This window comes from Heterodontus francisci, chromosome 8, assembly GCF_036365525.1.
Source record: "Heterodontus francisci isolate sHetFra1 chromosome 8, sHetFra1.hap1, whole genome shotgun sequence".
In the NCBI taxonomy this organism is placed as follows: domain Eukaryota; kingdom Metazoa; phylum Chordata; class Chondrichthyes; order Heterodontiformes; family Heterodontidae; genus Heterodontus; species Heterodontus francisci.
The window spans coordinates 68,836,471-68,863,554 of record NC_090378.1 but is presented as its reverse complement, the minus strand read 5'-3'; the positions used below and the strand labels follow the sequence as shown (position 1 = coordinate 68,863,554).

The 27,084-nt window shown below is 45.5% G+C and overlaps 1 protein-coding gene across 1 annotated transcript in view; it reads left to right on the top strand.

The window, feature by feature from the left end:
• sgip1a (SH3GL interacting endocytic adaptor 1a) overlaps window positions 1–27,084 on the top strand; it is a 182,431-nt gene that overhangs the window by 26,600 nt on the left and 128,747 nt on the right. The window contains exons 6-7 of the mRNA XM_068038061.1: window positions 19,464–19,488; window positions 25,188–25,244. Of these exons, the coding sequence (XP_067894162.1) occupies window positions 19,464–19,488; window positions 25,188–25,244 (82 nt within the window). The remainder of the gene's footprint in view (window positions 1–19,463; window positions 19,489–25,187; window positions 25,245–27,084) is intronic.

Below are 27,084 nucleotides of genomic sequence, written 5' to 3'. Positions count from 1 at the left end.
AAGATGGCAGGAAATACAAGCCATTGTAACTGGACAACAGCACCTGCAAGCACGGGGTGCAACCAACAGTATTGACAGTGTAGTCTGTCCCACTCATGCGAAGCTGTCCTGCATTTCGAGACCTGCGCAAAAGGACAGTGAAGGCCCTTGGGTTTGGATTTCAGCTGTCAGAGTAGGGCTGGGGACTGAGCACCCGGTCTGGGAGTGGATTGGGCTGGGGTTGGGTGGGGGTAGCTGGGCAGAGCTCTCACTCTGCCGGCCTAGGAAACAACAGCCATGTGCTTATTGTGAGGAGCTGTGTCCGTGAACCTGGACTCAGTAAAATTAATAGAAAAATGATAGTTTAGGAAGCCGAGGAATTGGGAGATACAAAACGGAAGTATTACAGTGCTGCCACCAGGGAAAGATGTCATTGAGTATGACATTGATAGTTACCTGAAGTTGCATTTCAAAATTAGTGTTTTGACTTTACTGAAAGGACTTCCCTCTTGTAATAGAAGCTGAACTATTGATTTAGATGTTGAGCCAGAGTGGTCACCTTCCCAATGGCACGTACTGTGAAAGTCTAATTATTCTGTAAATTGTATTCATGCAGAGGAGCATGATTTTTGGAGACAGCAAGCTTCAGTGGTGTTACAACTTCTCAAGCACGAAGAACTATTGTTTCATGATTTGACATAGGGTGGCGCAGTGGTTAGCACTGCAGCCTCACAGTTCCAGCAACCCGGGTTCAGTTCTGGGTACTGCCTGTGCGGTGTTTGCAAATTCTCCTTGTGACCGCATGGGTTTCCGCTGGGTGCTCCGGTTTCCTCCCACAGCCAAAGACTTGCAGGTTGATAGGTAAATTGGCCATTATAAATTGCCCCTAGTGTAGGTAGATGGTAGGAGAATTGAGGGAAGGTGGGGATATGTGGTAGGGGACATGGGATTAATGTAGGATTAGTATAAAATGGGTGGTTGATGGTCAGCACAGACTTGGTGGGCCGAAGGGCCTGTTTAAGTGCTGTATCTCTCTATGACTGTATGACACTGGGCCCGCCTATCCAGGAATTCTGGCTCCAAGGATGCAGCCAGACTTCATAGTCGAACTCAAACAAACAGACAAGAGGGCAACAGCAGCAAGGAAACCACCAGAGTCCTGGCAGGTATCGGCAAGCCGATACACAAAGTCCCCGGCAAAACAGACCTGAGACAAGACCCAGAGAGAAGTACTTCTCAGACAGAAGACGAACAGGCATTCTACTTTGTGAACCTGACACATCAGGTTGATGAATTCCAACAACTGGAAGCTTTCGCCACTATTAACTTCATGTGCCCAAAGAAAGCTGGCAAGCACACGCTCAAGGTCAAGATTGATACCGGCGCTAGTGCAAATGTCCTACCAGTCCGAATCCTCAAAGATACTGTTGTGACCCGGTGAGAAAGGTGTGTAGGGGTCCCTCTCAGTCTTCATCTGGTCTTATTGTAACAGGGATTAATGTTAAATACACCATGTTTTTAGCTGCCCCTTGCGAATCCTTGTTGACCACTTTCTAGTTATAAGGCAAAGACAACAGCACAAACCGGCTTTCTTGGGCATAAAGAAGAAAAGTGAAATTTTATTAAACTTAAACTAATTCAGTTAACGTCTACGGATACACAACGTGCCCACGCTAGCACGCATTTGCAATACACACATGCAGATAGAGACAGAAACGAGCAGAAGAAAATAAATTGGAAAAGTTTGAGGCAATATCTGAAGAGTTTTTGTTATGGTCCTTCAAGCTTACTGTAGAGTCCTTGATTGTAGGTGGATCTTGCTTTTTCATTGGGGTCCAGTATTCTTCTTAAACCTTGTTTGCTGTAGGGGACTTTTCTCTCTTGGGGTTTATGTGCCTTCAGTGGATTTGGAGGCTTGAGAAAGAGATGGGAGCAGACAGGAGAGATCTTCAGTTCAGGAGCAAACAGACTTTCTGCCTTCAAACTCTCTGTGGCTAGTTCAAAAGAAACCCCTGGAACAGCCAGTTAGTTATGTGACCAGCTGGTCTAACCAGTCCTGGCCCTTGTGGATTGTATCCTCCTTAGCAGGCCCTGGACTGTGCTTCCTCACTTTCAATGTCTGTTAGTATGTAAATGTTTATTTCCAGCCACAGGTGATCTGTTTAACAAGTCATTTCCTCGCTCCAACAACAGTTAAAAAATCAATGTGCCTCATTCTTGGCAGGTGGGGGCTTTGCATGCCAATATGTACTGGAGTCATTGGAAATCAATGATCTAACTGACAACTGCCAAGTTATCTGTATATAATGGGTCACCCATCCCATGCAGTGGCACATTAAGAATGCAATGCAAGTTGGCATGGAAACCACAAATGTTCTACCTAGTAGACACGAGTGGACCAGCAGAAGCAGGACTACCAGCATGTAAGGACCTCAACATCATAACTATCCATCAGAGCATTGCCAAGGGCAAATCTCCAAGGACCGGAACCTGCTCGCAGACTATGGCCAGCATCGAACGGTGCAGTCTTGAAACCCAGCAGCAGTACAACTATGCCACGCCTTTACTTCTGCTATCTAGAGAACCGCCAGCACCACAATGAGCCAGAACAGACAAGTATCTTCATGAGACCAAGTTCGCTTTTTTTTCCGCCACCTCCAAGACGACCTCGACCTTGAGCCCCAGGTCTTCAGATGTGGAGGATGAAGAGAGGCGAAGGACAGGCAATGTCCTGAAGAGGCATAAGAGGAATGAGTTGAAGCACTGTCTGTTAGCTCTTCGAGATGAGGTACCTGAACTTTCTAAGAATGACAAGGCTCCAAAGGTGATCACCTTGAGAAAAGCAACAGAGTATATTAGCAGGCTGAAGGTAGAGCAACAGAAACTGAATGCAAAGAGGGAGAAACTTCAGGAAACAGGGCAACAGATGAGACATAAATTCCCAGAACAAGAGTTGTCAAACCACAGAGATGATATATGGGCTTTTGAGCCTCTGTATTTGTAAATTTCACAATCTCTACCCATGTGTAAATAACCTTGATATCTAATTTTGTATGTTTTGCTTTAAGCATATGCGATTTCCCTTTGGAAAGAAGGGGATATTGTATGATTACCTTTTAAGAGTAATGTACCTTTAAGATCTTAGTATACTAATGAGCCAAGTAGCAGGATGTAGTCAGGTGACTACACGCCAGTCTCACTCTGTAACTGGAATATCAAGAGGCAAGTCTTGTAAATAGATAGGTCTGCACTGTATATACTTGTTAGCTATTAATAAACCTGTTTGAGATCTTCAACTGCCTGAACTCCACACATCTCATTTATGTTGCATCAGACAACATAAAAAGCTTCTCATTACACATAATGCACCAAATCATCTTGCAATATGTGAATTTTGTGCCCATTAAGTTAAGCGATGCCAATGTTGCAAATATTATTCATTTCCATTTTGAATACCAGGCGAGGGATGCACAATAAAGTGTCCTCTATTCTTCACAGTATTTCAGCCCCACTCCCCAGGCTCAACAGCATGTCTACCTGCACCAGTTTGACGTTTTTCACGCCATGAATCCAGTGGCCTCTCTGAGCGAGATTGTCAGTTCATGCCAAGTAGTGCAAAATTAGGAGTGGTTTTATGCCAGGGATCCAAACTTATTAGGAATGCATTCTTCAAAATCTTTGTGTGGGTTGAGGGTGTCTAGCTGTTCTGACTTCCAAAAGAGAATGTCAGCCACCCAAAGCAGAACACTGCTAACATTGCAAAACAGCCAGATTGTCCAGTTTATTACAGAAATAATGTGATAGTAAATCAACAAATACAGGAAAATATAGAATACAGAATATCTGATACATGGTATGCTCAACCACAGATAGATAGAAATCCAAATATGTTGTTGTACCCCTGGAATCTCCCCTTCTCAGCTACTTGAACCCTCTTGGATCCATAGGCCCCAGTTTGATAAGCTATTGTTACGACCGACCATTCCAGTCAAAACCCCCAATCAAAATATACGATTCTGATTGTGGTGGGAGAAACGCACTGTTAATTCAATCCCGTCGCTCCACAGATCGCCTAACATATTGTTTAAAACTTTCCAAATTAAAGACCCAGCCAAATTGTACTATTAACCCCTGAATGAGGCTAACCAAACCAGGTGCCTTTAAATCAACAAATTAGCTGTTTAATTAGAAGAACTAAATTCTTAAACACTATGAAGATATAAATAACATTTATAAGAGAAAAAATTAGCATCCTTGCAAATTTACAGTCAAATGTTGCTTGAAGTCCTCACAGCCGTCCGAAGGGGAAAAAAGGTTCTTCCACAGTAGAACAGTCTGTAATCTAACTCCAGCAGCAAGTGATGCTTCCTTCTTCAGTGATGGATTTCAACAATTAATAACTTGTGAACACTTTCAATAGAATCAATCTGACTTTAGAGTTTTTGAGGGATAAAAGATTGTCACAGTCTAACTTCCCTTCTTTCAGTTTAAATTACCAGAGATCTCTGTTTTGACTTGACTTTTTTTAGAATTTTGAGAGATAATTAAACAGACTAAAATTCTCTTCCTTCAGTTTAAATGGCTGAGAGCTCTTTTTTTAGGTGCCAACACCAGCTGTGTGTCTGTGTCCTCTGTTAGAACAGACTGTCTTCAACTAAAAAGCCAGTTCAAAATTGAATTGTAACAAATATATTGCATGATGTTCAATCCCAGTGGCTGTATCCATGGTAATGAGAATGCATCATTTGAAATGCAGTCTTCGAATGGCTGTATCCAAAGCAACGAAAATGCACCTTCTCGGTAACTCTGGAGGCCAGCAGGTTCTTAAAGCAGTACTGATCCTTTGCAAGCCTTAAATGTACACCGCATATTCCTGGGGAAAAAAAACTACAGGGCCATGACACTATGTACTAGTAACTGAACTGAGATTGTTCAAACTCATCTCATGTAGGTCTTTCATGGTGCATTGGTATGAATAATACTTGAACTCTGAGGTCTAGTTACATATACTGGAAAATGAGTTATATTAACAATTGAAAAATTAATATATTCACAAATCATAGCAGTCACGAGAAATAATTTTTATTGCAATCACTAACTGGTAACAATAATTGCTAACATTGCCCCAGGTGATGCACAATCTTAATAAGCCAGCTGCCAGTATTCAAAGATACTTGGTCTATCTTCTTAAAATGTTAATGCAATATTGCATTTAATTCTATGGAATAAATTGCTCTCACTTGTCATGCAGCAAAGAAAGACTCAAATTCAGCTTTTAAAAATGAATTGGGCAACCTCTTGAGTATTTTGACTAGAAGCACTTGGGTGACATCAGCTGTTCAGTCAGTTGATTTTGCTGATGTCAATCACCTGGCTGAAGCCACAGAGGGGATTGCAGGGGGCTTTTTACATTCATCTCCATTTTGTGTTGCTTAGAGGTTGACACTGTTATTTTTGGTCTTGTCAGAGTCATGGGATTCCTCCTAGACACCAGCTCAATGTATTATCAGTAGGGGAAATGTGATCTTACTCAAAGGGCTTAACAAGAACACAAGAAATAGGAGCAGGAGTAGACCATATATCCCATCGAGCCTGCTTCGCCATTCAAAATGATCCTGGCAGATCTTGGGATTCAACTGCACTTTTCCGCACGCTCACCATATCCCTTGATTCCCTGAGAGACGAAAAATCTGTTTATCCCAGCCTTAAATGTATTCAACGATGGAGCATCCACAACCCTCTGGGGTGGAGAATTCCAAAGATTCACAAACCCTTTGAGTGAAGTAATTTCTGCTCATCCCAGTCCTAAATGATCAGTCCCTTATCCTGAGCCTGTGCCTCCGTGTTTTAGATTCCCCGACAAGCAGAAATAATCTCAGTGTCTACCCTATCCAGCCCCTTTAGAATTTTATATTGAATTTACTGAGCCCGTCGTGGGTCCTGGTGGCGGATCCGGAAGTATACGTCATTCCTGATAGTCACGTCGGTGACCGGCCCACCACGATCACGCGGCAGGCGGCCATTTTGCCTTCTGGAGGCGCAGGGCCCGGCTAATCATGCGGTGGAGGCGGGATGCGAGACGCTGAATATGCGTCAGATGACTCTGGAGCAGGTACTGGCATCATATTTAAAGGCCTGCCAGCCATGCTTGCGTTGCTTCCTTGCATTCATCTGCTGCTACCTCTTCACAACTGAGACCCGTGTTGCAGTGACTCTGGACCCCCCAACACCCCGAGGTGGACGCCGCAGAATGGCAGAAGAAAGACACAGGTTGGCCCCATGGTTTAGTGATGCATCCCACCAGATACCCCTCCAAGCTGCAAGGAAAGGGGTCTGAGGTCCTCTTCCCCAGCGATGACAAGAAGAGGTCCTCCCATCTGAGCAGGTAAGCCTATATGGAGATAACTGGGGAGGTCAGTAGCCATGTGGTCAGCCCCCACCCCCACACATGGGTACAGCGCCGCAAGAGGGCCAACGGCCTCTGGCATTCTGCCAAGGTGAGTGCTCCACACTTTTTTTTTGATTGCAAGTGACTACGCAGGAGGAAATGGGACATGGGGAGGGAGGCACAACAATGGCAATAGCAAAGGGAGTTAGATATCCCCACATCCTGATAGATGCATGACTGAATCTTGGCCACAGGCGACCTTTCACAACTCCTCTCCATTAACTCCCCTGAGAGCAGACGGGAGCATGAGTTATATAGGAAACCCCAGTAGGGGACGAGGGGCCGACACTAGCAGAACTGTCATGTTGATCTCTCTGCGAAACATGATTATCTCCCTCTTTCCACTTGCAGGACATAACAGGACATCCTAGATTGTCGAAAGCATCCCAGATCTTCGGCCTCTTACCACAGCCGAGGAAGAGGTGTTAGAATTGGCAGGGACACAGGGCGGCCGCACCATATCTGATGGAGAGACTGGAGTCTCCGCGCTAAAGCGTGAGGATTGTCTTCCATCGACATACAGTTCACTTTTGGAGACCCACATTATGAATGTTTGGCATGACAAGATCTACACAACTGAACCCACACGTTTACGTTCTCATGCAGGTCGGTGTCCACCGGAGACTGAACCAGAAGGGGACAGCCGTTTACGCTCTGCTTTAAAATCAGGGTCACAGCTGGCAAGAGCACTGCACACGCACCTGAACGGCTGGCTGAGGCTGAGCCAGCCGAGGCCTCTGACAGTTGAAGAACTGTGGGTGGCCAGGCCCATGCTGAACCCCAGGCTCGTGACATGCCTCTGGTGTTAACAGCACAGGGCATGCTGGAGTTGCAGAGAGAGGAAAGGCAATAACTGGTGGAAATGCTGGAGGCAATGTGCAACCCTGAGCAGACAATGGAGGAGTCCATCAATGCCATAACTGCTGCCATGTCTCGGGCATGTGAGTGCATGGCTTCCTCCATTGAGAGGTTGGCAACCCTCATGGAAAGCCAGATCCCACAGATGCATGCAGACCTGCACACCCTCGCCTTCGCCATGAGCTCAGTGCAGCAGTGGGAAGGTGAGAGAAGGACGAGATGCCTGGAGACTTCTCCAGCTCTTTGTCCTTCTCTGGTGAGCTGGGAGATTCAGGGGAGGCTGACCTGCACAGCCGGCGGCTACCCTCAAGACGCTCTAAGTATGGTCAGCAGCTCCTCAGCCCCTCCACCAGTGAGCCCAGCTCCAGCAGCCGTGGCACCTGAGGAGAGTCCAGTGCAGGAAGTTCAGTGGACGGCCGCCAAAGTCATCACAGGCCAAGGGGCCTGATCAACCGCCTGCCTCCAGTTCAGCTACTAGTGATGGGTTCACACCTCATTGAAACACTCATAAACGTATAAAGAAAACCAGCTCAAGACACTTGCGGGGGGGGGTCACGGGTGTTCAAAATTTGGCCTGTGCTGCATCATATAAAGTTCTTTTATTCAAGCAATTAACATTCATTGTGTAGAAGTGATTATTCTATCATGCATTAATTGTGAGCTGCTGACTTCCCGCTTCCCCCTATAGTGGATGCCAATGTAGGCACAGCCCTCATTTGAATATGATCTCCTTTGGACCACAGTACGTGGTTCGACTGGATGCTAGGCACGGAGCACAAATAGAAAGGAAGCGACAGACTGTGTGCAGTCAGGTGAGTCTTTATTGTTTTCACTCTGAGTGGCCATCGGGGTGCCTGGAAGCAGCTAAATATGAGATTGTTGCTTGCCTCCTTGGCCTGTCATTCAATCTGCCTGGCCTCTGGTGTTGGTTGGTCATCTCCCTCCTCCGCATCTTCCGTGTCAGTGGAGGAGTGTCACTCAGTCATGTCATTGTCAAGTAAGGCCTTCCCCCTCTGCAGTCCTAGATAGTGTAGAGCAAAGCAGACTACAACGATACGTGAGACCCTCTCTGGGGTATGCTGCAGGGCTCCACCAGATTGATTTAGGCAACGGAATTTCATCTTCAGCAGCCCGATGGCATGCTAGATGTGGCTCTGGTGGACCCATGGCAAGTTTTGTACCTCTCCTCTGCTGCATTGCAAGGTTTCCTCATGAGAGAGTAGTCAAGTCTTCAGTGGATAGCCCTTGTCCCCAAGAATCCAACCCTGAAGACGAGCAGGGGGCCTGAAAAGCTTAGAACTTAGAACATTACAGCGCAGTACAGGCCCTTCGGCCCTCGATGTTGCGCCGACCTGTGAAACCATCTGACCTACACTATTCCATTTTCATCCATATGTCTATCCAATGACCACTTAAATGCCCTTAAAGTTCGAGTCTACTACTGTTGCAGGCAGGGCGTTCCACGCCCCTACTACTCTCTGAGTAAAGAAACTACCTCTAACATCTGTCCTATATCTATCACCCCTCAGCTTAAAGCTATGTCCCCTCGTGTTTGCCATCACCATCCGAGGAAAAAAACTCTCACTATCCACCCTATCTAACCCTCTGATTATCTTATATGTCTCTATTAAGTCACCTCTCCTCCTCCTTCTCTCCAACGAAAACAACTTCAAGTCCCTCAGCCTTTCCTCGTAAGACCTTCCCTCCATACCAGGCAACATCCTAGTAAATCTCCTCTGCACCCTTTCCATAGCTTCCACATCCTTTCTATAATGCGGTGACCAGAACTGCACGCAATACTCCAGGTGCGGCCTCACCAGAGTTTTGTACAGCTGCAGCATAACCTTATGGCTCCGAAACTCGATCCCCCTACTAATAAAAGCTAACACACCATATGCCTTCTTAACAGCCCTATTAACCTGGGTAGCAACTTTCAGGGATTTATGTACCTGGACACCAAGATCTCTCTGTTCATCTACACTACCAAGAATCTTCCCATTAGCCCAGTACTCTGCATTCCTGTTACTCCTTCCAAAGTGAATCACCTCACACTTTTCCGCATTAAACTCCATTTGCCATCTCTCAGCCCAGCTCTGCAGCCTATCTATGTCCCTCTGTACCCTACAACATCCTTCGGCACTATCCACAACTCCACCGACCTTTGTGTCATCCGCAAATTTACTAACCCACCCTTCTACACCCTCATCCAGGTCATTTATAAAAATGACAAACAGCAGTGGCCCCAAAACAGATCCTTGCGGTACACCACTAGTAACTAAACTCCAGGATGAACATTTGCCACCACCCTCTGTTTTCTTTCAGCTAGCCAATTTCTGATCCAAAGCTCTAAATCACCTTCAACCCCATACTTCCGTATTTTCTGCAATAGCCTACCGTGGGGAACCTTATCAAACGCCTTACTGAAATCCATATACACCACATCCACTGCTTTACCCTCATCCACCTGTTTGGTCACCTTCTCGAAAAACTCAATAAGGTTTGTGAGGCATCATGGCTGCTTCCGGGGAAGCGGGCACACACCTGCAGGAAATACAGTTGGTGGTTGTAAACCAGTTGAATGTTGATTGAATGGACGCCCTTCCTGTTGTTGAAGGTGGCTGACTAGTCTGTTGGAGCCTAATGGTCACATGCATACAGTGTATCACAGGGTTGTCCAACATATGGCCCACGGGCCAGGATCCGGCCCGTCAAAGGTTTTCATCCGGCCTGTGGATGTAAATTGTACCCAGGCTATTCCTCATCCTTGCCAGGGGTCCGTGACTGGAGATGAGAAATTCCCCTTTGTCTTCTTCTTCCAGACCGGATTTTTAAATATTGGAAGTCAGTTTCACGGCTGACAGCTGCTGACATCGGGAACAGCTGTTTCCCAACTTCGGATAGATTTGGGGTATTTTAAAAGCCCACCGGAAAACGCCAAATCTGTCCCAACTTGGGAAATGACTATTCCCGATGTCAGCAAATGTGAGCTGTGAAACTGACTTGCGACTTAAAAAAAAACTGATCAACCATCTGCTGATCGTTCCCGTGCTCATCTAGCCAGAATACTCCACATTGCTACATCAAGTGTGCGGGCAGACATTGACTACTTGTGCAAGCACAAAAATGCCAGGAACCTCACTAAATCAGTGTCCAACATAGTGACGAGAAAGTAAGTCAATAAATTAGTCTTTTCATTTAAAGCTTCTTCACAAAAGCATACATTTATTGCTGTTTCGATAAATAATAAGATAGATTTTTAACGCCTTTATCTTTCCGAAATTGTCTCACCAGCTCCCTATGTAAGACAAAAATTGTAATGTGGCCTCCCATGCAAAAACGTTGGACAACCCTGATCTATCACACCTTGCACCCAGGGAAATCGAGCGATGGCCCTGAAGCCAGTGACCCTCTTGGCCTGACTGTCAGGTTTGGTGCGTTAGCGCACATAGTCACCAACCCTCTTGAACAGAGCACTGGTCACCTCCTTGATGCAGCAGTGGATTGCTGCCTGGGTGATCCCCACACATGTCCCCAGTGGATCCTTGGAATGGTCCAGACGTGCTAAAGTTTAATGCCGCTGTGATCTTCAGGGCCACTGGCATAGGATGACCCCGAATCCCATAAGTCGCAGTTCAACCTGCAGCATGGCGCATAAGTTATGGCGGCCTCCCTGGAGAGCCGCAACTTCACTGACAATGCCACTCGGACATTTGGAGGTAGTTGATTCGAGTCCTGTACGCTCTCTGGCACAGGTGGGCCCTTCTTGCTGCTGCTTTCATCGTAGAGTTTCTTGGCTCTTCCTCCTTCAAAGGTGCCACATCAGACCGGGGAGGGGGGGCCCGAAACGACAGGGTGTATGAGACCCATGTCAGGTGACCGATGGGCCTACAGAGCACTGTTGATGCAGAGACAACCCTGCCTTGGCAACTGTGCTTTAGCTAATTCTCCTTGTAAACTCCCTGATGGCCATGAGTGCCCACCCTTGCTGATAGCCGACCCTCTCATCCAACAGTATGGGCAACCAAACATCTCACCCAATTGTCTGGTCTCTTAATACAGCCACTCAAACCCAAGCCCCCAACTTGCAGACCACCTAAGACTCTGCTCCTCTGGCACATCCACCCCTAGACCCTGCTGAGCCAGCACTCCCGCCCCTAGACCCTGCTCCGCCGGCAATCCTGCTCCTAGACCCTGCTCCGCCGGCAATCCTGCCCCTAGACCCTGCTCCGCCGGCAATCCTGCCCCTAGACCCTGCTCCGCCGGCAATCCTGCCCCTCGACCCTGCTGAGCCGGCACTCCCGCCCCTAGACCCCAACCCCCGCCCCTGCAGAGCTCACAGCATTGTTAGCTGACAATGGCCTGCCACCACACCCCTCTTCCTCTGTGCAGTACTGGACATGGCTGCCTACCTGTCCTTGCCTCAGTGCCATCAGGGAATCCGAAGGCACATGAGGGCTGCCTGATGTCCTCTTAATCCCAAGTGCCCCCATTGAATCACAAATTAGATGCACATGTATTAAAAGTAAGTGCTCTACAATTTAAATTACATTCCCGTCATGTCGGGGCAGCGATGCCACCTTGGTGCATTTTCCGCTGCTGACTAAATCCGGAACTGACATCACGATGCCGGATGTCTGTGCGGACGCTTCCGACATGATTCTTTTCCCCCCATGCCACCATTCCCGCTTTAAACGGCCGCACTAATTTCAGCCCAAAGGGTGCAAGTACAAAATATCCCCATTTTATAGTACATTTTCATTTCATGGCTATTCTACAGGAAGGGATTTTTGAAAGTATAATATGATGAAGGGTAGATCTTTTCAATCAGCACTTCAGTCTTCTCAGTAATCACAAAAAACATAGGCGATCTTGGAACAAACCTCTTGCATTAATGAAAATTGTTGATGTTGGATAGTAAGTAAATAACAAAATGCTGGGAGTACCAAATATGCTAAAATAACTCTTTGATCAATGCCAGCTTCTCAATCTGCAAAGTTTGCAAATAATTTATGGGACATGATAAGGCTGTAAACAAATTAAAGGATTCTAATGAAGACATAAACCATAAAAATCGATCTTGAGTCACTTATGAGTGTCAAGAGAATACAAAGAATGGACTATGGCTATTATCTCCTCCCTGATCTGACTTCTAGAACCTGCACTGAAGTACTTTTTAAGCTGCTGACTAATCTTTGCCACGTGAGGGTTTTGGAGAGCTGGAGAAATAGAGGTTTGTATGCTGTGATGCAGGTGTTATGCATGTGCAATATACATTCCTCATTATCTCTCCAGCAGTATGATCAGTGACTCATGCAAAGTTACAGCTGGAAGGTGCTGGCTGGCAGCTCGCCAGTATTTCACCCAAGTGGTATTAACCTAGATAGTGAGTGTTTGAAGGTTATTCAGCTTTGATAGACATCACAACCAAGCTTGATCCTTTCCTTATTTATTGTTTAAACATGTTGTGCACTTTCCAACAGGAAGCACATGAAATTATCAGTGCTGGAGCTGGAATTGTTGTTCCTCAACAAAGATTGAGCTCGCAACTTTCATAATTTTAGATTTTTATACTTCAAAATCACCTTTGATAATGGGAAGGTGGTTGGTAATCAGCATCAGATTTAAGTGCAAGATAAACAGGGGCTGAAAATAACTCATAATTATGGAAACAACCTTAAACAACCATACAACTGTAATTTTTACATTCACCGCTTGCCGGAAACCAGACGGGGCAGTTAGGATGGAGCAGAGGACTTGCTGCTTCTCGACTGACATCATCTTACTGACTACAATTTTAACGCAGGTGACAAGGATGCCTGCCCCCAAGTCTCTGGCGTCCTCTTCAAACTTGCATATTGGGCTCCAATGATGTCAATGCGGCCTGATCAGCCATTTTAATCTGCGGCCTGAGGCAAGGCAGCAGCTGTGGCTTCCTTACCAGCCAAAATAAACCACCAACAGCATCCAGGGCTAGAAGGAGATAACCAGCAGAGTTAATTTACTTTAAATACTCCGGGTCTCACACCAAACCACAGAGAAACACGGGATTTCCCTTCAGGTGCGATAACCTTGTGCTGCATGTCTTAGCCTGACTTTAATGATGGGTCAGCTTATTCCCACTGACTTGACAGCCATTTTATCTCCTACTTCCGTATTGTCTTATTCTTTCCTAAGTGGTATCTCTCTCGCCTCTGAGTTGCTCCACTACACAGACTTGAGACAAAATCTAGGCTGACACTTCACTCCATGTAACTGAGTTTCCATTCGAGGCCTGCCTCACTGAGCTGGGATTTAGAGCTCTTCTCTCTCGCCCTCCATCAAAGGGAAGCAGAGTTATATCAGCTTCCACCCACCAAAGGGACCATTAAAAATAGAATTATTCAATAAAACTATCTTCCACTCCCTGTGGGGAAGTGTCTGGCATCCATTTAGCAACTGCCCACAGTGGTATGATTGAAATTAGTGTGTAGGGAATGTCAGGAATGACTACATGCATGCTAAACAACGGAAGCCTCATGCGGCAGACAGAGCTAAGCAATTCCACAACCAATGGATCAGATCAAAACTCTGCAGTCCTGCCACATCCAGTTGTGAGTGGTGGTGGACAATTAAACAACTAACTGGAGGAGGAAGCACCACGAACAACCCCATCCTCAATGATGGGGGAGCTCAGCACATGAGAAATGCCGAGTGAATGACACATCTCGATGTCCTCCTAAGGTCCCCAGCATCACAGATGCCAGTCTTCAGCCAATTCAATTTACTCCATGTGATATCAAGAAAGAGCTGAAGACACTGGATACTGTAAAGGCTAGGGACCCTGACAACATCCCAGCAGTAGGACTGAAGACTTGTGCTCCAGAACTAGCTGCACCCCTAGCCAAGCTGATCCAGTACAGCAACAACACTGGCATCTACCCAGCAATGTGGAAAATTGTCCAGGTATGTCCTACCCACAAAAAGCAGGACAAAACCAATCCAGCCAACTACTGCCCCATCAGCCTATTCTCGATCATCAGCAAAGTAATAGAAGGTGTAATCAAGCGGCACTTAAACAGCAATAACTTGCTCACCAGTGCTCAGTTTGGGTTCCACCAGGGCCACTTGGCTCAGGCCCCAGTATAGCCTTGGTCCAAACATGGACAGAAAAGCTGAATTTCAGAGGTGAGGTGAGAGTGACTGCCCTTGACATCAAGGTAGTATTTGACTATGGCGTCAAGGAGCCCTGGCAAAACTGGAGTCAATTGGAATCAGGAGGAAAATTCTCCACTGGTTGGAGTCATATCTACCACAAAGGAAGGTGGTTGTGATTGTTGTAGGCCGAACATCTCATCCCCAGGACATCGCTGCAGCAGTTCCTCAGGGCAATGTCCTAGGCTCAACCATTTTCAGCTGCTTCATCAATGACCTTCCCTCCATCATAAAGTTAGAAGTGGGGATGTTCGCTGATGATTGCGCAGTGTTCAGTGTTATTTGCGACTCCTTAGATACTGAAGCAGTCTGTGTCCATATGCAGCAAGATCTGGACAACATTCCGTCTTGGGCTGGTATGTGGCACGAATGTTATTTGCCACTTAAGTGCCAGCCAATGGAGATCTCCAACAAGAGATAATATAACCATATACTCTTGACATTCAACGGCATTACTATCACTGAATTCCCTACCATCAACATCCTGGGGGTTACAATTGACCAGAAACTGAACTGGACGAAACATATAAATACTGTGGCTACAAGAGCAGGTCAGAGGCTGAGAATTATGCAGCAAGTAACTCACCTCCTGTTTCCCCAATGCCTGTCCAGCTATAAGGCATAAGTCAGGAGTTTGATGGAATACTCTCCACTTACCTGGATGGGTGCAGCTCCAACAACACTCAAGAAACTTGACACCATCCAAGACAAAGCAGCCCACCTGATCGGCACCCCATCCACCACCTTCAACATTCACTCCCTTCACCACTGATGCACAGTGGCAGCAGTCTGTACCATCTACAAGATGCACCGCAGCAACTCACCAAGGCTCGTTCGACAGCATCTCCAAACCAGCTACCTCTACTACCTAGAAGGACAAGGGCAGCAGAAGCATGGGAACACCACCATCTGCAAGTTCCCCTCCAAGTCACACATGATCCTGACTTGGAACTATATTGCCATTCCTCCACTGTCTCAGGGTCAAAATCCTGGAACTCCCTCCATAACAGCACCTACACCAGATGGACTGCAGCAGTTCAAGAAGGCAGCTCACCACCATCTTCTCAAGGACAATTAAGGATGGGCAACAAATGCTGGCCTTTGTCAATGCCGCTCCTATCCCATGAACAAATAAAGAAAAGTGCAGACTTGAATTTTATCACCACATTGCAGCAATTTACAAAGTAGCTGAAGTAAGACATTTGGTGTAGAGATCTACAGGCTCAATGGCTAAGAGACTGTAAATACAACCCTTGCTGGCCTTTAGGCATTAGGAGTGTGTATAAAAAGCCTTCTTGCAAAGAAGGCAGTATCACAAATTTGATGCACTTTTTCTCCAATTGTGATTTAAAAATTTTTTCAAGTGTATTTTTTGCCAAATATTTTACTTTTGTCAATGTGAGGAGCATTGGTGCTAAGACTGGAACATCTTTAGGGCTCCCATGGGTAGAATTTTCCTTCTTGGGTCCCGATCCCACTGTTGGGATGTAATGTGGGTCGGGAACCCAGAACTGCTGGCGGTGGGACCCCGAGGTCGATTTTGCAGGAGGCGGCCAATTAAGTTGCTGCCTCCAAGACCACCATCCAATTAAGGATGATGGGCATCCTGCCGAATCTGGACAGCCAATAGGAAGCTGTTCAGCACTGGAAGATTGTCAGCCCCACCGGGAGAGGTGGGTGCTGCTGAGGTAGGTAGGGAGGCGCGAGAGTGCCCCCGTTCCTGGTTGCCAGCCACAAATGGGGGATATACGAAGGGCCATAGTGTTAAGGCCATCGGACAGGAAGGGGAAAGCCACCCACATTAGCAGGCACTGCTGTATTTGCGGCCATTTATTAGAGTGGCATCTTCCCCTTTGAATGGAACGTTCGGCTCTGGGAGGCTGCCACTGTTTCATGGACAGCCTCCTGGCTTGACAGGTACTCTGCATGCTGATTGGAAAATCCAGATAGCATTGGGAGTGCCCTGAATTAAACTCTCAAGGGCCTTAAGTGGTTACCTGTCGCAGCCAGTTTGGTAACCAGTCCCACTGTCACCCCACCTCCTTCAAAATCCCGTGTAGACGGGAATGTGCTGTGGAGCTGGCCCAATGGGATTTCCCTTCCATTTACGGCAGCCCCCTCTGCAACCCGCCACCCCAGCCTCCAAAGCGGCCTCCACAGGTCCTTGAAAATTCTGCCCCAAATGTCAGCATCAAGTATGCTACTCTCATCTCAGATAGAGCATAGGCCAGGCATAAAGTTAAATTTAATTTATTCTTCACCAACAATATGAAGAATTCTCTCAATGCACAAGTACAACACATATTTTTGCATCCTTTGGCTTCTTCAAGTGAGATACTACATTAGGGTTAATATTCTTCTGGCTGTTAAGTTTAATGAAATAGTAGATGGAAGCATATAGGGGAGCATGACTAATAGAATCCAGTGACAGACTTTTCTGCAATTAACCATTACTCTAAATCTTGGTGCCATTCTAAAATGTTAGTGAAAATGAGCAAAAACCGAGTTGCAAATGGTGAATGGAAAGAATCGTTGCTTTGCTGATCTGCACTTTGCACAGGAAGATTCATTAGGGGCTAGAGTTACACATATTGATCATTCAGCAAAGCATTGGCCCTCATCTCGCTCTCGCTGTTGCTCTCGCTCGCGCTCTCTGTCTGCAGCCAACTGATGAGGAGTGACTCGGTCCACGGCCATTGGGTCCTGGTAAATGACCTTAACAGTAAAGGAGGATCATACTAGGAGAGGTGGTAAGCTGCCATCTTGCAGGGCAGCCTTACTACAGGCAGCACTGATACTTTATTGATAGCATGTACATTTAATAACTAACCATGGTGCAGGATTTTAAGCCCCCGATGGGGGCAAGCACAGAGGTGGGCAGCTGTGAAGATTCATGCTGTTGTGCGGTTTGCTGATACCATTCCACCCCCAGGACATTTTCCCTGAGGTGGGATGTTGGGGTTGGGGGTGGCACCGAGGCTGCAGGTAGCCAATTAATGGGAAGTAAAGACCAATAAGGCCTATTGTCAGAAGCCAACTGTAACTTTCCAGCTACCGTGCCCCCTGAGGCATCGGGGACTAGGCCAGCTGCCTGGAGATCACATCCTTTAGATTAGATTAGAGATACAGCACTGAAACAGGCCCTTCGGCCCACCGAGTCCGTGCCGACCATCAACCACCCATTTATACTAATCCTACACTAATCCCATATTCCCACCAAACATCCCCACCTGTCCCTATATTTCCCTACCACCTACCTATACTAGTGACAATTTATAATGGCCAATTTACCTATCAACCTGCAAGTCTTTTGGCTTGTGGGAGGAAACCAGAGCACCCGGAGAAAACCCACGCAGACACAGGGAGAACTTGCAAACTCCACATAGGCAGTACCCAGAATCGAACCCAGGTCCCTGGAGCTGTGAGGCTGCGGTGCTAACCACTGCGCCACTGTGCCGCCCTGTCGGCAGACCAGTGGGGCCAGGCCTCCAGGTAGGCTTTGAGGCCCTCCCTGCCTGTCTGGCCAGGCAGCCCTGTGGTGGAGATCCCTCTCCACAGTGGTGGCCCGGCTACTGAGTCTATTTTTTATTTACATGTTGGAGAGAGGGCGCCTCCATCTTGAGGCTCTTACCTGAATATGCAGCCTGCTGCTTCCTCCGTACTGGAAGGCCTCCAATTGGCCCTCCAGCTTTGAGAGCTGCCCACACAGTGTGGAGTTATGACCCCCATTTGACACTGACGTCGGGGTCCCAACAACAAATCTCAAAATCCTGCCCATGGAGTCCTGCTTTGGATCCAGTTGAACAAATGCAACTAAACTGGGCTTACAGGAGGAGGGTGCAAATATAGTAGCCAGTGTGTGAGAGTGACAGAGTGTGTCCTGCTGCCTGATGCGCATTATCTCTTTAAATTGGGAGAACACTCAGGTCTGTATTTAATTTTTGTAAAGCCTGAGTCTGTAGTAAGTCAACATTTTCTCCAGTTATGTGGAACCATTAGACACACATAATGCACTGCCAAAGCTGGATGAGAACTTTTCATCTGTTATACTTGTTAAATAGCTGTTTACTGGAAAAGTGTGAAATGAGCGCTATCACAAGAGGAGTGTTGTTGACGGGTTTCTTTTGTTCCTGTTAACTGAAGTTTCATGAAATCGCTCACAGCAACATCACACGATTGACAGCCATTGCATTCTACAAAAAAAGGAAAATAAAGCTTTTAGTTCAATCAGTGCTTAGTGGATGTGCTTTCCAGCCCCTTTAAATAAGAACTGGGTGAGATTGTGCCAAACTCATTTCAGCTGGGAATTTTGCAACTAACTGAGAGAAAGAATTACATCCCTTCTTTCTAGCCAGGAACCAATCTAGGCCTGAGAGAGTGAAGGGACTGCTAACCAATTGCATCACCTGGTTCCCCCATTTTATTGCTGAAAGATAGCTGGCTTGGCCTAATGTAAATAATTACAAAGATAACCCACCTAGAAGGACAAGGGCAGCAGATGCATGGGAACACCACCACCTGCAAGTTCCTCTCCAAGTCACACACCTTATTGACTTGGAACTATATCGCTGTTCGTTCACTGACACTGGGTCAAAATCCTGGAAATCCCTTCCTAACAGCGCTGTGGGTGTACCTACCCCACATTGACTGCAGCTCACCACCACCTTCTCGAGGGCAATTAGGGATAGGCAATAAATGCTGGCCTAGCCAATGACATCCAGATACCATGACTGAATAAATAAAATCTGTTCAAAATACATGTGTGAAGGTGTCAAATACTACTAATTTTCCACACTAATGAATGCCCAAAAAATCTTGCAAATTACTCAGTGTACCTGAAGGCGGAAGTCTGTCTACAGCTGGTGATCCCCATGGTATAAATACAGAAGAATGCTGATTTAGTTTATAGTTGTCCTGTGTATCAATCATAATTAATTCTGCTTTGGATAATTCTTGTTTAAAAAAAATGTTCTCTGTTTCCATACAGGGGTTCACCAGACCGAGATGCAAGTGTAAGTATACAGACAATTTAATTTTTGACTGGTTAATATGCAGGTTAAATAAATACTTGATCAGACCAATATTATGTTAACAAAGCTTATATTAATAACTGACTCCTATTCATATTACAATAGGTGTAGTTGTTTGTGTTGCTGCTCATGCTCAGAGTTAACCCCAAGCTTTGTGTACTGGCAGCCTCACTAGGTTGCAGAATTGCTTCCACTGGAAATGTTCTGCAGTATAAACTTTCCATTAAAGATGTTTGATCACCCCCAGCAATGGTTATGGAGAATGAGCATGAGTAACTTGTGTTATTTTAAGGAAGAGATAACTTTTTATTCAGGGCTAGATGCTGGGCTCACCTGTAGCTTGCAGTCTGCTCACCTCTCTGACCATTTGAGACAGTACATAAGGACCTGCACTCATTTGGCTGGGATGCTCTGCACAGGTGTTCAGCAAGAGTAAGCTACTGTTCTAGTAAAATCCCTGTGAATTAAATACACAAACTTAACTGTCCTTTTTCCCAGTATCATACTGTCGACAAGGAGCAGTTAAATCTGTGACAAAATATACTCACTTGTAACAGTGTGTAGAATACTTGTGAATATAAAGGAAAGGAGCAGTGAACTGAAAATACACGTTCAACAATGACAACTTATTTTATATAGTGCCTTTAACATAGTGAAGCATCCCAAGGCGCTTCATAGGAGCGTTATCAAACAAAAATTGACAGAGTTAGGGCAGCACAGTGGCGCAGTGGTTAGCACCGCAGCCTCACAGCTCCAGTGACCTGGGTTCGGTTCAGGGTACTGCCTGTGTGGAGTTTGCAAGTTCTCCCTGTGACCGCGTGGGTTTCCGCCGGGTGCTCCGGTTTCCTTCCACTGCCAAAGACTTGCAGGTTGATAGGTAAATTGGCCATTGTAAATTGCCTCTAGTGTTGGTAGGGAATATGGGATTAATGTGGGAGGGGATATGGTAGGGAATATGGGATTAATGTGGGAGGGGATATGTTAGGGAATATGGGATTAATGTAGGATTAGTATAAATGGGTGGTTGATGGTCTTGGTGGGCCGAAGTGCCTGTTTCAGTGCTGTATCTCTCTATGACTCTAAGAGTCACACAAGGAGATATTAGGACATAAAAACAAGAAATGCTGGAACCACTCAGCAGGTCTGGCAGCATCTGTGAAAAGAGAAGCAGAGTTAACGTTTTGGGTCAGTGACCCTTCTTCGGAGATATTAGGACAGATGGCCATAAATTTGGTCAGAAAGGTAGGTTTTAAGGAGTCTCTTAAAGAGGGAAGAGAGTTTCAGGGATGGAGAGATTTAGAAACTGAATTCTGGAGCTTCAGGGCCTTGGCAGCCGCAAACCCAACTGCCAACGGTGGACTGATTAAAATTAGTGATGCTCAGGAAGCCAGAATGAAGGACTGCTGATATCTTGGAGGGTTATAGGGCTGGAGGAAGTTAGAGGTAGTGAGGGGTGAGGCCATGGAGGAATTAGAACACAAGGACGAGAATTTTAAAATTGGGGCTTTGCTGAACTGGGAGCCAATGTAGTTCCATGAGCAAAGGGATGGGTGAATGGGATTTGGTGTGAGTTGGGACATGGGCAGCACAGTTTTGGATCCCCTCCAGTTTACAGAGGGTAGAAAATGGGAGGCCAATCGGGAGTTAATATTAAGTGCAATAATTAATGACAGAATGATTCCTAATATTTGATACTCGCTTTGAGATTGTGTCTATGTTGTTGATTTGTTACTGTCATCATCAACTTGATCTTAAAATGAATTATGATTAATTCCCATTGAGGATAAATTGTGTTTAACTTCATTTTTGATTTGGCCTAGTAGCTATTTTCTTGATATCTTTGACACAAACTGGAGCAGTTCACCCTCTTGGCTGCAATTGGTGGGTGACTAGAGAACAAAAGTGGGCAGGAAAAAATAAGTGCTGTCCTTACAAATACACTGAACTTGAAAAATATTGATCAGTGAATAGTATTTAACAGCAGCCACTATAATGATATTAAATATGTTTGTTAAACATTGTTAACTCATATTAATTGTGCTATGAATACATCCATTAGGCAACTCAGTCATATTAGTGATTCTATGAACAGGATATTGATATGAATTGTAATCCCATGTCTGGTGATGCATGCTAAAAAAAAAAATGGAATTTAGGTGTGAAAATGGAAGGTGTTTTTCATCCAAATTGGAATAAAAGATATGTTGAAAAAATTAAAAAAAAATGAAGTATATATCGGTTGAAGAGACAATTAGTTGTTCTTTGGAAAAGGCCATTGAGAATAAAGGTAAAAGGCAGTTTGTGATATAGATCTTTCAAAAATGTGTGGGTTTGTTGGGTCTAATGGTTTTTTCCATTTAAAAAAAAAGTTCATATGTTTATAGCTGCTCCTCACTAAAGTAATCCTGAGGAATCATAGCGTCGTACAGGCGCTTAGGCCCACCGCGTCCATGCCGACCATAATGCCTATCTATACTAATCCCACCTGCCTGCATTAATTCCATATCCCTCTATGCCTTGCTCATTCAAGTACCTGTCCAGATGCCTCTTAAATGTTGCTACTGTTCCTGCCCCCACCACTTCCTCAGGCAGCTCATTCCAGATACCCACTAGTCTTTGTGTGAAAAATTTACCCCTTTGACCCCTTTAAACCTCCTCCCTCTCACCTTAAATCTATGCCCTCTAGTTTTAGTCACCCCTACCATGGGAAACAGACTCTGGCTATCTACCCTATATATGCCTCTCATAATTTTATATACCTCTATCATGTCCCCTCTCAGCCTTCTTCGTTCCAGGGAAAACAGACCCAGCCTATCCAATCTCTTTTTATAACTCAAGCCCTCCAAACCAGGCAACATCCTGCACCCTCTCTAGCTTAATCACATCTTTCCCATAGTGCGGCGACCAGAACTGCACACAGTACTCCAAATGCGGCCAAACCAACGTTATGTACAACTGTAACATGGCGTCCCAACTTTTGTACTCAATGCCTCGGCTGATGAAGGCAAGCATGCCATAAGCCTTCTTCACCACCCTGTCTAGCTGTGTTGCCACTTTTAGGGAACTATGTACTTGCACTCCAAGGTCTCTCTGCTCAACAACACTCCCCAAGGCCATGCCATTCACTGCATATGCCCTGCCCTGGTTTAACTTCCCAAAATGCATCACTTCACACTTGTCTGCGTTAAATTCCATTTGCCAATCCCTTGCCTACTTTCCCAGTTGATCTATATCCTGTTGTAACCTTAGACAACCTTCTTCACTGTCCACTATACCACCAATTTTGGTGTCATCTGCAAACTTACGAATCATGCCCCCTACATTCTCATCCAAGTCATTAATATATATGACAAACAACAAAGGGCCCAGCACTGATCCCTGCGGCACACCACTAGTCACCGGCCTCCAATCTAAAAAACAACCCTCCACTACCACCCTCTGCTTCCTATCACCGAGCCAATTTTGTATCCAATTTGCTAGCTCACCCTGGATCCCATGTGTTCGAACCTTCTGGACCAGCCTACCATATGGAACCTTGTCAAAGGCCTTGCTAAAGTCCATGTAGACAATTGCCCTCGTCAATCCTCTTGGTCACCTCCTCGAAAAACTCAATCAAATTCGCGAGACTGATTTTCCACGCACAAAGCCATGCTGACTATCCTTAATCAGACCATGCCTTTCCAAATGCAAATAAATCCTGTCTCTCAGAATCCCTTCCAATAACTTTCCCACCACTGATGTAAGGCTCACCGGCCTGTAGTTCCCTGGCTTATCCCTGCTGCCCTTCTTAAATAAAGGCACAACATTATAGATATTCTCCAGTCTTCCGGTACCTCACCCGTGGCTAACGATGATACAAAAATCTCTGCCAGGGCCCCAGCAATCTCCTCCCTTGCTTCCCATAGCATCCTAGGATACACCTGGTCAGGCCCTGGGGATTTATCCACCTTAATGTGCTTCAAAACCTCCAGCACCTCCTCCTTTGTAATGTTGATGTGCTCCAGGATATCGCTGTTCCCTCCCTTGAACTCACTAGCTTCCATGACCTTCTCCACAGTAAATACAGACGAGAAGTATTCATTTAAGACCTCGTCCATTTCCCGTGGCTCCACACTGATCCTTAAGGGGACCTACTCTCTCCCTAGCTACCCTTTTACTCTTAATATACTTATAGAATCTTTTAGGATTCTCCTTTATCTTATCTGCCAGTGAAATCTCATGGCCCCTTTTCACCCTCCTAATTTCCTTCTTAAGTGTACTCCTACATCCCCTATACTTCTCGTGGGACTCACTTGATCCCAGCTGCCTATACCTGACATATGCCTCCTTCTTTGTCCTGTCCAGACCCTCAATATCCCTCGTCAACCAAGGTTCCCTAAACTTGCCAGCCTTGCCCTTCCATCTAACAGGAACATGCCGGCCCTGAACTCTTCCTATCTTACTTTTAAAAGCCTCCCACTTGCCAGACGTCCCTTTACCTGTAAACAGCCTCTCCCATTCAACTTTTGAGAATTCCTGTCTGATGCCATCGAAATTAGCCTTCCCCCAATTTAGGACTTCAACCTGAGGACCAGTCCTATCCTTTTCCATAACTATCTTGAAGCTAATAGAGTTATGGTCACTGGTCCCAAAGTGCTCCCCAACTGGCACATCAACCACCTGCCCATCCTTATTTCCTAAGAGGAGGTCGAGTGTAGCCCCTTATCTAGTAGGGCCATCCACATACTGCTTCAGAAAACTATGAATATGATTTTCCTGCTGTATGCATTCCAGACAGTATGATGTTAAAGGAAAAATTCCCTAGTACTTAATAATAGCATCTTTGTGTATGGCTTCAAAATTGCCTGGGAATGGGACTTAGGGGCGGCAGATACAAAGGAGGGAAAAATACCCTTCCAACTATCTCCCGTGGTAGAATGAATAAGACAGTATATCAAGAATATTACACCTCACATATACTCCCAAATTCCAACCATCTCTGGAGGATCACTGCTGAAAGGTCTGCAACCAGAAAAACTCATTACTATACACGTTCAACCAGTCTGGATAGCCATAGAGAGAACAAAGAGCCATGCAATTTTATGCAGACTCAGCCCAGTGCCTGCTGGAAAGCGAGCTTTACCTCCTGTAAACAGTCTAGCACAACTGTCACTAATAGCTGCCAGAAGATGAAGGCCCAACTATAGTGAAACACGACCCTTCTGACAACAAACATGAGCAAAACAAACATGAGCAAAACATCTGTGAGACATTTATCACTCATCAGTGAGCAGTGTATGGGTTCATGCCTCGAGGTACAAGGCAGATTGGAGCCTTTTTCTACCAGTCAATGGAACCAAACCTAGTGCTATGGTCAAAATGGGACCATTGGCTAATGACCCTTTCCATTGCCTCACAAGAACAATACTCAAGAGATGGGCAGAATCCTTAGTAATGTCATGGGTCTGACCAACCCGAGGGACTCGTCAAATCATCCTGACCACCAAATTAGGTATAGTTCCTCAGCTACAACCATACAAACAACCCTAAAGTTGCCATTGTCTTTTTGTGTACTTACTGTGACAAAACTGTACAAAATTGAACAAAATATGTGTACAGTTTTGTTACATTTTCTCTTAAAAGTATCAATATTTAAATATAAACAGCATTAGTAATATCCTTTTATTTCTCACCATTTTCAGAAGAAAAGTAACGGTGCTCCAAATGGATTTTATGCAGAAATTGACTGGGAGCGATATGTGAGTGTAAAATTCCTTTTGTTTCAAGTACGACATTTTTTTCAAATGCCCTCTTTTATTTGGAGGGTTACAGTAATCTTCCTACAAAAGTCTCAAGCTAAAGAAGAAGGCATTGGCTGAATTTTGTTTTGTGTATGGTCAGGCTTAGCTATGTTAGAAAGGATCTGCTCTGAAAACTACCATAATTCTGCCATATTGACAACCAAGTCATAATATTTACTGCAATTTTTAACATTTCCAAATTTATTATTCATTTATTTTATATCGTGTTAAAATCCAACATTATAATTGGCATTTTTTATTACTTTTCAAATAGTAAATGCAGATGTTTACATGGAACTTACTGCATTTGACTCTGATTAACTATTGCATATCTGGAGACAATCACGGTATTCACTGATGAGTTTGATTGCCCAAGCAACAAGCGAACTAGCTACAGAATCTAAATTATAAAGGTGGTCAAAGCAATTTCATTCGTTAAAGAATTTATGCATTGAATACACCCCAATGCACTAAATAACACAAACTCTTTGAAAAAGCCAAGTTTCTGGTAATCTTATTTCTGAGCATTGTGAGTAAATGGATATGAAGTGAGAATTTTATCTCCTCCTGCCTGATGGAAATGGAGCAGTAGTGGTGTCAAACCAAACTGGTCACCTTACCGTCCCAGTCTCACACCACTGCCATTTTAACTCAGGGCTTCTACAAGGTAGCCTAGGTGCCAGCCTAAATCAGACAGGATCCTGATGCAGCTTTTAGGGCAATGTGGGTACTTCACTGAGTAAAACCTGGAAGTCAAGATGAGGAGGTCACAAAAAAGGTAAGTCTAAATTATTTTGTGTGGTCAGAAGTAACAGGAGTGGGTTGCTGCCACCCCTGACTACCTTCTCTATGATCACCTCCCCACCTGCAGCCCTACATCTCTGCTGACTAGGTCAGCCTCTAGATTCCCTAATACTCTGCTGGCCTGGAACTGACTAGTTGCAGCAGGATGCCTTTTCAGGGTGTAAAACTCACCAGCAGCATGTTAAGGTCCCACCCTCAAAATGGACCGGGCCCCCCCACCAGAGAGATTAGGCGGCTAGCCAGCCTACCTGCCAACTGGCCACTCAATTGCTAAAAAATCTCTTCCCCAAGATATCATACGTGGCTTTCCTATTATCTTGAGGTATGTGCTTCATTATTTACTCCTCTGGGATTCATTATGTCTAATTGGTCACCATCGTATAACACCAAGCTGACCCTTAGGACCAAGCTGATAATTTATAAGGCCTCTGTTCTCAGCACCTTGCTATGTAGCTGTGAAACATGGGTGACTTGCAGCTACCAGGAAATGAAGCCCAATAATTTCCATTTTCGCTATCTGTGGTGCATTATGGGTATATCCTGGCAGGGCAAAATCACAAATGTGACAATCCTTTCGAAGGCTGAGTTCCCAAGTGTGTTGGCACTGATTGAACAGAGGTGGCTTCGGTGGATCGGACACGTCCACAGGACGGAAGATGGTCGCATACGCAAGGACCTTCTGTATGGCGAGTTAGCTGGGGTCAGACGACCAGTGGGGCACCCAAAGCTCTGCTTCAGGGATGCTTGCAAGCATGACATGAAGGCCCTAAATTTCGACTGTCTCACTTGGCAGTCACTAGCTGGTGAAAGAGAGAAATGGTGACACATCCTGTGGACTGGTGTGCACTACCATGATGACCAGTTGCTACAGCAGCTTGGCAACAGGTGCCAACGTCAAAAACAACAACTCACAGCGTCACTTGGCAGCTTCACGTGCAGCACTTGTGGCAAAACCTGCCTCTCAAAGATTACCCTTCACAGCCATCAACAAAGG